Consider the following 15460-nt stretch of genomic DNA (forward strand, 5'->3'; position numbering starts at 1 on the left):
TAATAACATACAAATACATTACATGTGATATGAAAGCTGTTTCAGTTCATAAACCATCAGCTGGTGCCTGAATCTGTTGTGACTCAATAGTCAATATTAGCCATCTTTAAATTCATTGCTTCTAAGAAATTTTCTTCTACCTTAACCAAAATTTCATTAAGTTTGTCCAATTTTTATTTTTATTTTTTAAATAAGAAATTAAAATTAAACAGTAACACCAGTAACACAACATTCTCTGTGAAGTTCTCATCTTCTGCTGATTTCATTCATCACTGATTTATGCAAGGTCATAATGGAGAGAAAACACAAAAACAAAATCTCAATACTCAATTAAAAAAAAAAAAATGGGGAAAGGGGGAGAGGGAAGGAATTACTACGCATTTATTGCAGGAAAATTACCAAAACAAACATAACAATGTTATGTGATTGTTCAAAATTATAGCTTGCCTTTTAATATTGTCTGCAATTCTGGTTGCTTTTATGCCAGAAAGATAAGGTAGAATTTATTTGCTCAAAGAAGAGCAAAAGAGCAAGATAAATAATAAAATACATGTATTTATAGCAAGAGTAAGAAAATCTAACTGATGTTGACCACGAATAAGTTAGCAGAGACCAGATTAAAACCAACAAAAAGACACCATCCCTCAGAAAAATAGTAGGAAGAATCCTATGGAATTCACTGCCAAAGGATGCTTTGGATGGTATTAAGTTTACACAGGTCCAAAAAGACATGGAAAAAAAAAAATGATAAGTTACAAAATGGATACAACTATTTTCATCTCAGTAATCTCTCTCAACTGGAAACAACCTGAAGTCATGGAAGAGCTAAACAGACTGCATAATATAAGACGTGAACAATCAAATCAGTGCAGTGGTTCACAGAACCCACTGCTTGGTGTAGGTGCAACACACTAGTTTGCAGTAGGTGGATACAGCCCAATATTTCCTACCTACAGCAGAAAAAATGAGATGAAAAGATGCTCAGTATATCATGTACCTCCTCTAAAGCTTGTTCTTTTCCTGATTAACAAAGATATTCAATCTTTTATAGAAATCACAGATATAAAAGGACTTGCTCTGCAGGTGTACCTAAGAGTTTCTTGCTTAGTACATTTTTCTGAGAGAAAAATTAAGAAGCCATCAGAGATCTCAAATTTGGGTGGTTTGTTGCTGCACTTATTTGTATTTATTGTATAGAATGGCTATACTTAGCAATTAACTTCTTAACTATAAAGAAACTGACAGTGACATCCCATTAATTTTAAAGTATCCTGTGGATTTGACTCAGTATGATAGTTGTAAACTTCACCATTGCTTCCTTTTTACAGAAGGATCAGTAAGGGTGCAAAATTCCACAAGGCAAAACAGAATCCAGTCAGCTGAGTTTGAAGCTGAATTATTGCATTAGACAGGAATTAAAAGACTCCATGTGAAAAAAAAAAAAAAAAAAAATCTGAGAAAAAAGGTATGTGAAAGACAGGTACATAACAGAATTTTCTTAAAGCTGAAGGAATTCAATTCACAAAAATAAAGTCACCTTTCAATAAATTTCTTCTGTTAAACACTCCATACAGAGCAAAATAAATTACAGCAGCATAATGACAAGATTTTACTTTATGGACTTTCTTATAATAAATACTACTCTGGAAAACAAAATTTCAAAACAAGACACAGAAATGTTAACATTTCTAATTTTAATTAGAATTTTTTAAACATTATTTTTAACATTAAAAGCAATACTTAAAATGTATTTAAGCTTCAGTGTCACTACACGTCAAATTTCAGGTTAAAATAAAAGCAGTAAGTTTGAATCTTGTTTACAGTGAAAAATGCACAGCTGTTACTCAAGTTCAGGATTGTTCCAGCTAAATTTGATGCATATTAGTTTACCTGGCATATCACTTACTTGCTTTGTTTTTCCATACTTGCAACCCTGAGACTTTCCCATCGAGAATTGAGTAGATTCATTTGTTCTTGAATTTCGTTTTCTTCATCATCTGAAAGCCTTCCAATTGTTAAAAGTTGACTTCCAACTTGCAAAACGTTACCAACACGGCCTTGGTGAGCTGTTAATTCCATCATGAAACCCTGACAATAGAAAGAAGATCCTGTTTTAAGTTTAATTCACTGGAAGGGAAGAGCAAACTTTAGAGAAATATCTTCAATTCCACCATATTCCAAACCTGATTTTTCAATTTTTTTTTTTTCCAAGCTCTCCTCAAATCTTGTAACACAAAACAGAAATGAGCACTTCAACATTTTGCATTCAGTACTGCCTTTAAATTCTACAAATAAAAATTTAAAATAAACAAATACATATATTTGTTTAATATACATCTTTTTCATTTTCTTACAAGATCCAAGTAGATAAATGACCAACAGAAGATGATTATAAATACATACCTCATGGGTATGAAACTGTTCTTTAACAACTTCTACATCACTGGATATATCCCCTTGTGCTTGTAATGCATCTTCAGCAGAGAGAAGCCACGTGAGTACTTCTTCTAAAGCAGTTTGGTAGCTGTCAAGATCCATTTCGGACCTCATCACTGTGGTGGTATATGTTCTTTTTTCAACAGTTTCCAAAAACTGATCAAAAACAGTAATGCAAAGAGAACCTACTCAGACAGTTCTAGAAAGGAATACATAAAATGCCATTTTCTTGTATAATAAAACAGCTTTTTATATAACAATTTGACAGCTAATGCAAGGGATTACATATTAGTATACCTGCTAATTACCCAAGATAAATTGAGGAAAATAACTAAATTCAGATTAAATGAGATATTTTACACACAAATTCAAATTATCTAGCAAACATTCAGAAAAACTGCAATATTTAAATTGTAGCTGTAGAGTTCTGTTATACTCTTTTGGAACTGAAAGAAATTTATTTTCTACAGCAGCTAGTAAAACTATATCATCAGAAAGCTGAAAGTTGCATGCTGACACTGCAGTGAAACCAATACATCAATAACAAGTATTTAATAATTACTCTGATCTTAGAAGACAAAACAGAAGCTACAAACATGGCTTGATATAGAAAATGTCACCTCATAAATTTATAAAAAAATCTGACAAAGTTTAATTAATTTGCTAGCTAGTCAGTACAAAAGCAAACACATAAAATTATATTTAGGCCTCCATCAAAAAATATATCAAGAAATTTAAAGATTTATTAGTATAAATATACTTGAGCAAAGAGAACATTTGGTAGAGCTTTTGAAGCCTTTCACTGTAGCTTAGGACAGAAAGTCAAAGTTTAATCCTAGAACTAAAAAGGATGTAATATGATCACTAAAAAGGAATGTGCGCTAGGCTAACTTAACTTCTTCACTGTTTACATGTGAAAAAAGCTGCTTAGTAAATAAGGGTACATCATAAAAGCAGGCTTGGAAATCTGATGACCTCAATAATCTGGTTTTAATAAAATAAATAGTGATGCACAGACAATATCAGCACATATTCCTGCTGACAAATCAACATCTGAACTGTATGCAAATCTAGATTTTTAAGTGTTACATAAATTTCATTAAGAAATAACCCAACCATATTACATTTACGCAGCAAGTTATCTTTTAATTACCTAATTTACTACAGAAAGAGGTAAACTGACCATTGTTCCATCTGTCATCTGACTGAAAATTCTCCATCTGAAAATCTCTCATCCTCTAGATACCACACAGAATGTTCTCTCGTGTATGATATCTCTTAAAGCAAACACTCGCTAACTGCTCCTCTGCAGAACAAATACTTGGTGTAATTTTCCCTAGTAATTTTGATAAGACTTTTCTCTCATGTTATTGTAAATACTGTATGAAATTGCATTAAAAAATCCCAAACTAGCAAAAAACTACAAAATGGTGCAGATTATCTTCTGCACAACTTCAATAAAATTTTGAGAAATGTAAAAGAGAAAAGCAAACAGTAATATAAATGGATATCAAAGTAGCTTCTTGGCATCTACTCCAATCTATTGTGTTCTCTCATTCAAAAAAATTGCAGTTTCCTGACATAAGAAAATCAGAAAAGAGCTAAAGGAAGTACAAGCAAAGGACTGTGCACAATGGCATCAGTAAGCCCTTTATTTGGTGTTGGGAGGCAACAATAAATTTTCCATGTTCCCTGAAATTTTACAGCATCACTGACTGCAGAGAACTGGAATCAGTCATTAGGGAACATAGCAGAGAAATGGATGCTTGTTGATGTGTAAACAATAAAAAAACCAAACCAAAACAAAAACAAACAAACAAAAAAAAACCCATATCTGTGGATGACACAAGTTCCTGAATGTTGAGGACTGTGTCACTATAACATTGTACATTCCTTTCCTCCACGCTTATGGTGATAAGAAGGAGCAATAGCTAGAGAATAACCATCAGACGCAGAAATATTATTAGCCACTTCTTATTCTAGAGCACGCAGTCTATTTCTCTTCAGATCTGAAGCAACAATCTGATGTTAAGCTGTATCTTCACTACTTCTATCAGTGCTTTTTAGTTATATGAAATAACTGAGCATTCTTGCTCATCCTGCATATGGAATGCAAAACAGTGGAAACTCCAATTGTGCTATGCAAACACCGACTAGCAGATGACTATTATTCCTGTAACATTCCCAACATTCCCATTTAAAACTAAGATTCCTGTTGGCTCAGCTGTAAATGGAACATTAAACACCATATTAAATATTCACATTTGGAAGCGGACAGGTACTACCACATGCATTGTATTAAAAAAAAAAAAAAAAAAATTAACAAAAAGAAGTTAGGTATCTCAGTATGATATTCTGTATAACCCAAGAATAATGAACATAATCCACTAGCAACAACTAAACTCCTGAATTTTATACATAATAATGGTAGACAAATTAGTTTAAAAACAAACCACACCTGCCAGTATCTTTATTTCTGAATTCATATAAAATCTTTTCAGAATAAATACAATACTGAGAAAAATAGAATTTGATGTTATTGCATATACCACATTGAGACCAAAATCATGGACTTGCTAACGGAGATAGCTACCATGAATGGTTTCCAACCATAATTCTTAAGAGAATAAAAAACAATTCAGACAAGCTGAAATTAGACTGTTGTGGTGTATTACTAGGAAAACTATACTTCAGAAAAAAACCTGCTCATATGTGCATGCATGCAGTCTCCTTCTTGAATAAAAACTATTATTAGTAAGGAATTTAATTATTGCTCAAAAGAAAGCTGATTGGGTGCAGTCAAATCAAAACATCCCGTTTGTTTATATAATCCATTGAGTAACAACACATGCATGAAGACACAAATGCTAAGGGGAAATTAAACCAAACAATTCAGATATTTGATGAAAGCTGCCTTACATCCAGCTGGGAATCAGCAAGGCAGCCACATCGGAATTGTTTTGGAAAATTAACTCGTCTTTTTTTTGTATGGAAAACAGGGGTTGACCTAGAAGGCAAAACAAACAAACAAACAAACAAACTTTGGACACAAAGGTAGTCCTCTAGGACCCTTTTTTTTTTTTTTTTTTTTTTTTTGGCCAATGAACATAGACGTATCCTATGTGTATAAAAATATGGGAATGTGAGTTTTTATATACTTCACCATTTTCTGCTGGGGAGACTAGGGGCTGTCAAGAGTGTAAGACCCTCAGGAACATTTCACTTCAAATTAAAATATAAAAAGAGAAAATAAAAAGCACTTGATCTTCTGAAACTGGAAAAATAAGGCTTGCTTGGCAGCTGTCTGAATTAATTCACAGTGATTAAATGATGAGCTTCCAGCTGCTTCAGGGTGAGAAAGCGAGGAGAGTGAGGGTTGCTCACCTACCACTATATTATATTCCCAAAGGAAGGAGAAGATTCACACATGCTAGTAAATTTTCCAAGAATTTTTGTGTTATTGACTAAGACTCCTTATGAGTTTCAGAAATTACTTAGTTTCTGGAAGCAGTTTTACAGTAAATACTTAGGATCTATTGTAGCACTCTTATTTACATTACATCTTTCTTCGTTTCAAATCTGCCTTTGTCTCACTGTACGATATGAATCTAGCTCCACACTTTTAAAATTCAGAGGCATCAAATGTTAAAGAAACATTTCTTTTTAACAAATGCAGTTTTATATTCAGTGTAGTTTTCTCCTTTGGAAAAACCGCCTTTTCAGAATTACAGCCTCAGAAAATAGCATGCAATTTGACCATCTAATCACAGTTCCTACCAGAAAAGACAGATATCATTGCTTATCCCATCAGTTGTGCAAGGTTTCTCATTACAAAATCATATTTCATGTCTTTAAAATTGTAAAATTATAACTGTTCAGACTGAAATGTTCTTCACAATAATAAAGACTATGATAATATCATAGGATGGTTCAGTCATTTTTGGTCATAAAACTGATATATTGTCCAGGTCACTTGTTACTACACCATTAACTACTTCCCCATTATAAATGAGGTTGGTATTTTCAGTTTATTCAGGATTCTAGTAATTTCTTTGCAAGTGGAAATATCTTTGATCAGGAAGGGGCTCTTTTTGTCATTCATGTGAAAATTCACTCAAGATTTAAGCATACCAAAAATCTGAAAAACTGCAGTTTTTGCTCGCTCATTTGAGGCACCCTACATTATAGTAGCAGATTTCTTTAGTGAATCCATTTACACTGAAGATGCTTCCATCTGGATGAATCCCCCTCTCCTTGCAACTGGCGGTTTTCACATGTAGTAGACTGGTAAGTCCACTGCAACTGAACAGAGTCAAAAGCAGGCAGCATGAATCTAAATGTATTACAGATGAAAGAAAATGCTGAAAATATTGTCTGGAAATGGTAAAAGAAAATGCTTATATTTAACCACTCAACCACTCCCACAGATACAGCTGGTAAACATGAAGTCTGGAAAAGCCACAGACTTCCCTGGCTACAGACAATTGTGCATAACTCTAGAAGTATGCTCAAGTCAACTGAAAGCTAGTGAAAATCTTGAAACAAATTGTATGAGATGACTAAGGGAAGAGACTAAGACTAGGTAAGAAAAAGAATAACTAAGAATTGTTAAAACAGTATAAGAGTTAAGAAATAGGAACTGAGACTGTCAGCTACCTGGAATAATCCAATTTTCTCACAATTTGAAGCTTTTTAGTTTTACATTTATGGTCAGATAAATCATTCAAAAAAAAGGATTTCATCCCTTCATTTACTTGTTTTCTTCAACACACCTATACCTGAAAAAACAGAACAGTTTTTTTTACAAGCTCTTTGACTCATTTTTCACAAAACCTACTTAAACATATATGCTATTTATTCTTTTAAATTTATCAGAAAACATTTCAGCCTTTTCCATTTTCTAATTATATTGAGATTTTTGTTCTATGAAATGTATCCCTGTTTGAAGTATTATTGATGACAAGATGCACAGTACTTTCTTCAAAGAATGGCCCTTCTTCAAGCAATTAAGAATTATGACTCTAAACAGTAAGATGACTTGATATAGATGTGTTAAATGAACTGACTGTGATTGAACTGAATTAATTCACCATACACCTATAAGAAAATTAAGATTTCTTGCTACGAAAATACCACCATTTCTCAACACTTCCCTATTCCAATCCAAGAAGAAGCCAAATTCTAATGGGATGTATATTTCAGGTGCTGTTACTTTGTACAGTAGAATGTCAGGTCATCACATTTCTAAAGAACATGTAAGTGTGCTCTTAACATAAAGAAAGGTAAAAATTTCACAGCAGAATAAATTTGCAGTATTAATGAATCTTGACAAAATTATCTGACAGAAAGTAGAAGCAGGGTTCTGAAAGTACATGACAGATATAGAAATCTGGGTCTGTTCTCAGTACTTGATAGATAGTGTTACCAACGGGGTGAATATCTATAGGTAATTTTATCCATTGATGATTATTATTCCACACTAAAATCTGAGTTGTGATTGTTGTGTGACAAAGAATCCAAGATGGAAGAGAAAATGTAATAATGTTTTTTTTTTAATTATTTTTATTTTTAAAACTGTGAATTCGTAACATGATAAGGTCTTCAGTCACTTTAACATAGACTGTTCTGACAAAGACCTTTTAAATGCTCTATGTTCTTAATTAAAATGTATTTTAAATACTTCCATAAGCAGAAAGGCCATTAAGATGGATAACAGAAAACCAGGATAGAGATAAGTTAATTCTATCTTAGCCAAAATAAATACAAGTGAGTTACCCAAAAAAGCACCAAATAGTCTCTTAATGTATTGTATTGGAATTGACAAACAAATGCAGACTTTATTCCTTTTCTCTTCGTTGAAAGAGAAATGGAGAAACATATATCAAAGCTATTTTGCTTAATTGTCATTGGAGATTTCAAGAATAAGACTACGGATACAAGGGCCAAGAGTAAAAAGTTAAAAAAAAAAAAAAAAAAAATCAGGGTTCTCTTCATTTTCATATACACTTCACTGTGAATTCTACAGCTTTCTACTTCAAACAGCCATGAAAATATAATTTGATGCTTATTTCTCCATCATTCTGGTGAAAATATTAGACTTCTTTCCACTACCCTGTTTAGTTGTTGACATTTCTGCTTTGTTTTATATTCTCTCTCCCTCCTGCTACTTAACTGGTATTATGTTACATCTATTGGTGTTACATAAAATCATTGTGGTGACATGGACAACGGAATTGAGTGCAACCTCAGCAATCTGCTGATGGCACGAAGTTGTGTGGTGAAGTTGACGCACTGGAGGGAAGAGATGCAATTCAAAGAGATCGTGATAGACTTGAGAGGTGGGCCTCTATGAAACATGTGCAGCTCAATAAGGCCAAGTGCGAGGTCATGCACCTTGGTCGGGCCAATTCCAAACATGAATTCAGGCTGGCCAGAGAAAGAATTGCGTGCAGCCCTGTTCAGAAGAACTTGGAGTTTTTGGTGGATGAAAAGTTTGATGCTAACCAAGAGTGCGTGCTTGCAGCCTAGAAAGTTAGCTGGTTCTAAGGCTGCATAAAAATAAATGTGACCAGCAGGTCAGTGGAGATTCTTCTCACCCTCTACTCCGGAGTCCTCACCTATAATACTGAATCCAGGTATGAGGTCCCCAGCATAAGGATAGGGACCTGTTAGAGTGAGTCCAGAGAAGAGACAAGATGTTCAGAGTACTGGAGCACTATGCCTATGAAGACAGGCTTTGAGAATTTAGATGGTTCCGGATGGAGAAGAGAAAACTCCAGGGAGAAATTCTAGAGGCCTTCCAGGACATAAAGGAGGCATACAGAAAAGATGACGAATGACTCTTTATCACGGAGTGTAGCAACAGGACAAGGAGTAACAACAGTTTTGAACTAAAAGAGGATAGACTTAGGTTAGAAATTACAAATAAATTCTTCCCTCTGGGATTGGTAAAACACTGGAACAGGTTGCCAAGAGAAGCTGGGGATACACTACCTTTGAAGTGTTCAAGGCCAGGTTGAATAGGGCACTGAGCAGATCAGTATAGTGGAGATTAGATGGAGGAAATTGGAAAGTATATATAAAATGCAGTTGAAAACAGAAACATTTTCAAATCTGTGAGCCACATATGCAATGGAGCCAAGCACCAAAGGTAGCTTTACAAGTAAGCCTGCTGTGCCTCAGAGTTCATTTTTCAGATTTTGCAATTGCTATACACTTCCAAGGAATTTTATAATAATAGTAAGATTTACAAATCATGTAAATAGTTCTTAAACAGGTGAGGGCACTTTGGGCAATTTTTATTAACAGATGGAACTGCTAATGTTGAACTTTTTTTTTTTCCCCATAGAGTACACTATCAGTATATCTCACAAAAAGATGCTTGTCCCATAAGAGCTGCTGATCAAAAAAGAAAGTATCACTATTAATGTCTAGAGAAGTTACAGAAAGTCAAATCAAATGAATTAGCTCACAGATCTAAACTCAAATTCATTAAATGCACCAACTGGTAACAAAATCACATTTTCCATCTTCAGAAGATGAATGAAACATGAATTATTGCTGAATGACAGCATAGAAGTTACATTAAAAGGAAGAAATAAATGGTTTTAAGATATACGTGCGTGTGTGTGCATTCATTTATAAATATCTGAAAAAGCATTGACTATCATGTCAGTATACTTCTGTATAGCACAGTATAATCCTTAAGCTCAAAATTCAAGTTACTGAATGTATGGTCATAGAGAAACATAAAAAGCTAGAAGTCACAAAATATAAAGGCTGGAAGATGAAATAAGCTGCAAACAGAAAATTTTATCATACTTTCTTTGCAAACTGCAAGCATATGAATCTTAATTGACCAGTAATCTGCACTGCATTTAACTCTATTTGCTGTGAGTTTTAACCAGCAAAAGCAATAAATTACAAAATATAATTTGCAAATAAAAATTGCAAAATTTAAGTCAATGATTACCTCAAATATTTTATTCACAGAAATTAATTCTGCTATTATTTTGGGCTACCAATCCATGATAATTCTCCTCAGGATTTTCATCAAAGATCATTTGGTCTTCAGAATAAGAATATGTAACTCAAAACTCTTTTTATATATTCACACAGTACAGTACTAAAAAGCTTCAATAGCAAGAGCAATTAACCAAAAAATGATACATCTATAACATGACTCTTTTAAGAAATATTTGGGACAAGAGCCAATTAGTGGACATACTAATTAGTTTCTCTGAAGTTGAGGACAGAGGCTTGGAGATTTTAGAGTATTAAAAATTGTGTAATCATAGTTGGGAGACTTTATTTAAAAAGTTGGTTTTGCACAGTCATCTAAAATCTTAGTCAGTCAAATTGCCTTGAATAGGCTGAATACTCTGTTCATGGCTCTTATGTGCTTTACCCTCATTAGAATTAACTCTTCCTAAATGCATTTTTGCTTATATTAAACTTAAAGAGGTTTTCCATTTTCAACAGAAATCATGTCAAAGAATATATTTTTAATTTAAAATTACAAGCTAACAAAAAAGCTGTTCCATAAGTGGATTAAGTAATTTAATATTTCTTACCAATTCTGTAGTATGACTGCCTAACTTGTCTCAACATGTTCTGAATGATAAATCTAAAGCTGAAAATGAGATAAAATGATAGCTGTTCACCTCACTATAGGGTTTTTTTTTCCTCCTCTGAATGCGCAGCCCCACATTTTTAAGTTCAGTAATCATATCAAATTTATTACTAATAATTTTAATAGATAAAAAAAACCGGAACATACAAGTATTTCTAGACATACGAAAAGCACATAAAAATACTGCTAAACATTTACAAAGACAAGCATCCAGATGTAAGAACAGGATAAAAATCCACTCAGTACAGCTAACTATTAAGATACCACAGAATCAGATATTTTTTTGAATTGGAAGGGACCCTTAAAGGTCACCAACTCTTCTGTAATGGACAGGGACACCTACAGCTACATCCAGGTGCTCGGAGCCCATCCAGCCTGACCTTGAAGGTTTCCAAGGACAGATCTTCAAACACCCATCTGTGGCTCCAGAAATTTCAGAGCCATAGATCAGAGGAGAGTAAGTGAAAACACGCTAATATTTCAGTACATGTAATCAGTCTTACTTATTTTCTTGTTCCTATGTATCCATTGCTAGTCATTTCTGAAAACAGGATACAGTGCTGAAAAAAAATATGTATCTTTTTTCTGAATACTCAAAGCTAGTTTGTTGTCACACAGACCTGTTATAGAGACTGTCAAATTTAACTGGAGGTGTACGAAAGCAGAAACGTAGGACAGTTTCATGCTATAGTTTAGGTATTTGTAAGACTTCCTGCAAAAATGAAGAATTAAACATGCTTAGATTACTACCAGTTATTTTTTCTGAAGCTATTTATTAACAGACTTCACCTCCCACATCTCCCAATTATATCCTGTCACATTTGTTTTCCTCTCAGAGTAAAGAGAAAAAAAAAAAAAAAAAAAACAAAAAAAAAACAAAAAACAAAAAACAAAAAAAACCAAAACTTTTATAATTGAAACAGAATTTAATCACAGCAATTTCAGTTAGTCACTGTAATAAAATTCTGCACAGTAAATTTACATTTGACAACTAGGATTTCAGGGTAGCAGAAGCACCTTAATTAGCACTCAAATAATCTGTATTTTATAGGTCAAGGGTTTTTTGTAGGGTTGTTTTTTTTTTTTTTCAGTTATACATATTTGCACATGCATTTTTGTGCCAAAATAACGTGGATACTGACCTATGAAAGATATGAAAGAAATACCTGACCTATGAAAGAAGTACTGTCTCATAATTGCTATTTAGGTGATAAAATGTTTCCCCTGTGTGTATGTATACGCAGATTTCCATACATACATATGTAGCGTAATGAATTAATTCATTTAATTAATATTCAGAATGCATGTGTCCTGTTTTCTTCCTAAGTGGTGTTTACACTAAGTCAAGGACTTATCTATCTCTTGAATTGTCCTGACAGCAAGGAGCTGGGGGCACACCAGGAGTTGGACAGGGACAGAACCGGGACAGCTAGATTAAACTGATCAGCTCCTTTATCACACAGTGTTGTGCTGAACAATAAAACTGGGGAGAGATGGCTGAGTAGGGGGTTGCTACTCAGGGACTGCTTGGGCATTGGTTGGCAGGTGGTGAACTTGGTAACAGAGGCATGTGAGAAACAGCCAATCTTATTATTAAGAACACATTTCTACTATTCACAATATTTTCACATGTAATTCAGGTGGGAAAAGCTATGCAGTCATGTAGTTCTCTGTTGGATATCAAACTCCAATGTCTTTAGGAGTAGATAGTATGTTGTATAATCTCTCTATGTTTATTCCACTGTGAAATTCAAACTCAACAAGTTACTCTGAGTAAACTAATACTAAGTACTAGAAATGCAGTTCCTATAATGGTACTAATAGCATAATTCAGCCTCCATTCAGTTTTTCGTTTCTGCTAGCTTATTTTTTGTGCAGGCTATTTTAATAAATGCTGGTAGTGAAGAACAAATATATTTGGAAAATTAATGTGTTCTGTTTAAAACAAATTGTTATAGTTACTGTTTTATATTAGATTGGATATATTAGATACGTAAACTGTTATCAACAACCTCACATTTGAGAGACTCAGTGGTACAGGATTAGCTCAAATTAACATTTTTGAGTTTTGTGTATCCTTCCTATCCTATGGTACGCCTTCAAATGTAAGCAATTAAAAAAAACCCTAAGAAATGGATTCCTATTCAATATAAGATAAATAAAAAATGCCTAATATGGCAATATTATTTTATAGGCCAAAACTTTATTTTAGAGGTGAATGCTTCCACTCACACTCATGAGGTTTCTAATTTTGCAATAGATTTTGACAACAGATTGAATTTATGTAACAGACTCTTTAGAAACAAAACCAAACAGTTGTTCTATTACAGTACATCTTAGAAAGAACCTCGTGCTATGTGTGCCTTTCAAAAAACTACAGATGAAACGTAAAACATGTTGAAAGCATCTAAAAATAACAAACAAAAAAATAAAGCATAGAGTGTGTTACAGAAAGAATGTACAGTTCTCGTTCAAAAATTCTAATAATATAGACAGAGAATGACTTATGCAATCTTGCTATGTTTCTAACTGTAAGAAAAAAATAATTCCAATCAAGTATCCCTTTTGTTCTTTGATATTACAAACCATGTGGAGGTGAATTATTCAGATTTATTAGATCAATGCTGAGTATACAACGGATACATTTATACTACAGCATTTTTAAATTTCTCAATAATACACTATCCTTAAAAAGCGAGCAAGGCACAGGCTAGTAACTCTCATGGGACACGCCACACTGCAAGAATATAGCAAACCGAGAATCTAAACCACTAGGAATCTCATGGCAAAGTTTGCCAAAAGAACTGTGAGAAAGTAAACTCAGATTCCGTTTCTAATGCAGTTCTAGAAATCTTCCAAGTTATCTACTGTATTAATGAATTAATGATAGAGAAAGTAAAGTACAGTATCTCTGTAAAGTACATAGGACAAAACAGAGAACATATGGAAAAATATTTTATTATACTTCAGTAGAACAGGAGTAATGACTGCATGGTTAGAAATTTCCCACAACTGAATGTTACACTGAGGCCTGAGATGAAGCCTCTGATACCTACGTCTCAAAGTAAATCATTAAGTGCTGGGCAATACTGTCCACACTGGCCCTACTGAATACCAAATTATTTAAATTCAAATCTACTGATGTTTATCAGTCTAAGTGCTAAAAGTAATCCTGAACATTAACACTGTACTTCAAATATCAGAGAAAGAAGAAATATTAACTTTTGTCAGAAGAAAATAATCTATAAGATATCAAAATACAATGGGTTTGATCTTCCTTAATCTAAGGAATCCAAGGCAAGCAGAATCATATTTGGCTTTTAAAACAGTCTTGACAAAAGTGTTATTAGCACTGGCACCAATCTCCATAGATAGATTTATATTTTTTTTTATCCCAATTCATAAAGTTTTCAACATTATTTTTTCAATATATTAAAATCATTTTCTAGGTACTTCAGTCTTTGATTTTATTTTTTCCCTTGGTACTTGAACTCATTTAAGACAGTGTCATATACATGCTATGGAGTTCAGGCAGAGGAGAGCAAGTAAGAAGACAGTGAGATGAGAATTTTGCCTGGGATCAATATTTGAAACTGCCCTGACAAAACATTATCTGAAAAAACAGGAAAAATACTGTTCTTCTCTGTCAGGTGTTCAATGAAATTAACTGATGTCACATATAAAAGTTTCATATAAATAACACAAAACCTGAAGGGGAATTTTAAATTGATATTTTATATTTTATGTTTTTATATTTTTTACTCTTTCTTGCCATTAGCAGAACTACTAACCATGTTTAGTAACAACTTTTAAAAAGGCTTAACTTCAACTAAAAGTGCCCAAACAGAGACCAAATAAGATGGCAATGGGTGAACTGGTTGGCAGAAAATATTTTCTTTGAATCTGAGAAGCATCAGCCACAGTTAAGCAAAATTAGAATTCTCTGGCCAAAATTTGTGTAACTAAAATAGTAGGCCTTACAGAGAAGTATGTTTCTAAGCGACAAATCATGAGCTCAAATGATGGATTTTAATGCAACTGCATGCATGTTGTGAACCTTCACAACATATTAGTATTAGTAAGAAGAGGAGCAATAAGCGGAAAGGAAAGCAAATGGAAACGTGACACAGAAGTGATAAGGTCATAAGGCAAAAGATGTTGACAGATGATGGTGTAACAGGATGCTGATAAAACGGCCTAATGCTCTAAGCATTCAGAAATTTAAAACACCAAGAACACACAATACTTTAGTGTGATTGATTTCAAAGGTCTGATGCTGCTACTTGCAACAACAACTGAAGTAGAGAAACTTTCACAAAGAATGTTAAGAAAGGATTCTATTCTTTTCTAGAATAGAAAGGGATTTATTTCAAGCTGTTTTTCTCCAATAGC

At 33.4% G+C, this 15460-nt stretch overlaps 1 protein-coding gene across 12 annotated transcripts in view; it reads right to left on the reverse strand.

Annotated features, from left to right (window-relative positions):
• Positions 1-15460, reverse strand: part of DMD (dystrophin) — a 986794-nt gene that overhangs the window by 708498 nt on the left and 262836 nt on the right. For all 12 annotated transcript variants that reach the window (XM_042866635.1, XM_042866641.1, XM_042866633.1 and 9 more), the window contains 2 exons: positions 2404-2592; positions 1907-2088 (listed from right to left, as the gene is read on the reverse strand). In XM_042866635.1, coding sequence (XP_042722569.1) covers positions 1907-2088; positions 2404-2592 — 371 coding nt within the window. The remainder of the gene's footprint in view (positions 1-1906; positions 2089-2403; positions 2593-15460) is intronic.

The sequence above is a fragment of the Lagopus leucura genome, unplaced genomic scaffold, assembly GCF_019238085.1.
Source record: "Lagopus leucura isolate 7727_CA_CO unplaced genomic scaffold, USGS_WTPT01 Super-Scaffold_100001, whole genome shotgun sequence".
In the NCBI taxonomy this organism is placed as follows: Eukaryota; Metazoa; Chordata; class Aves; order Galliformes; family Phasianidae; genus Lagopus; species Lagopus leucura.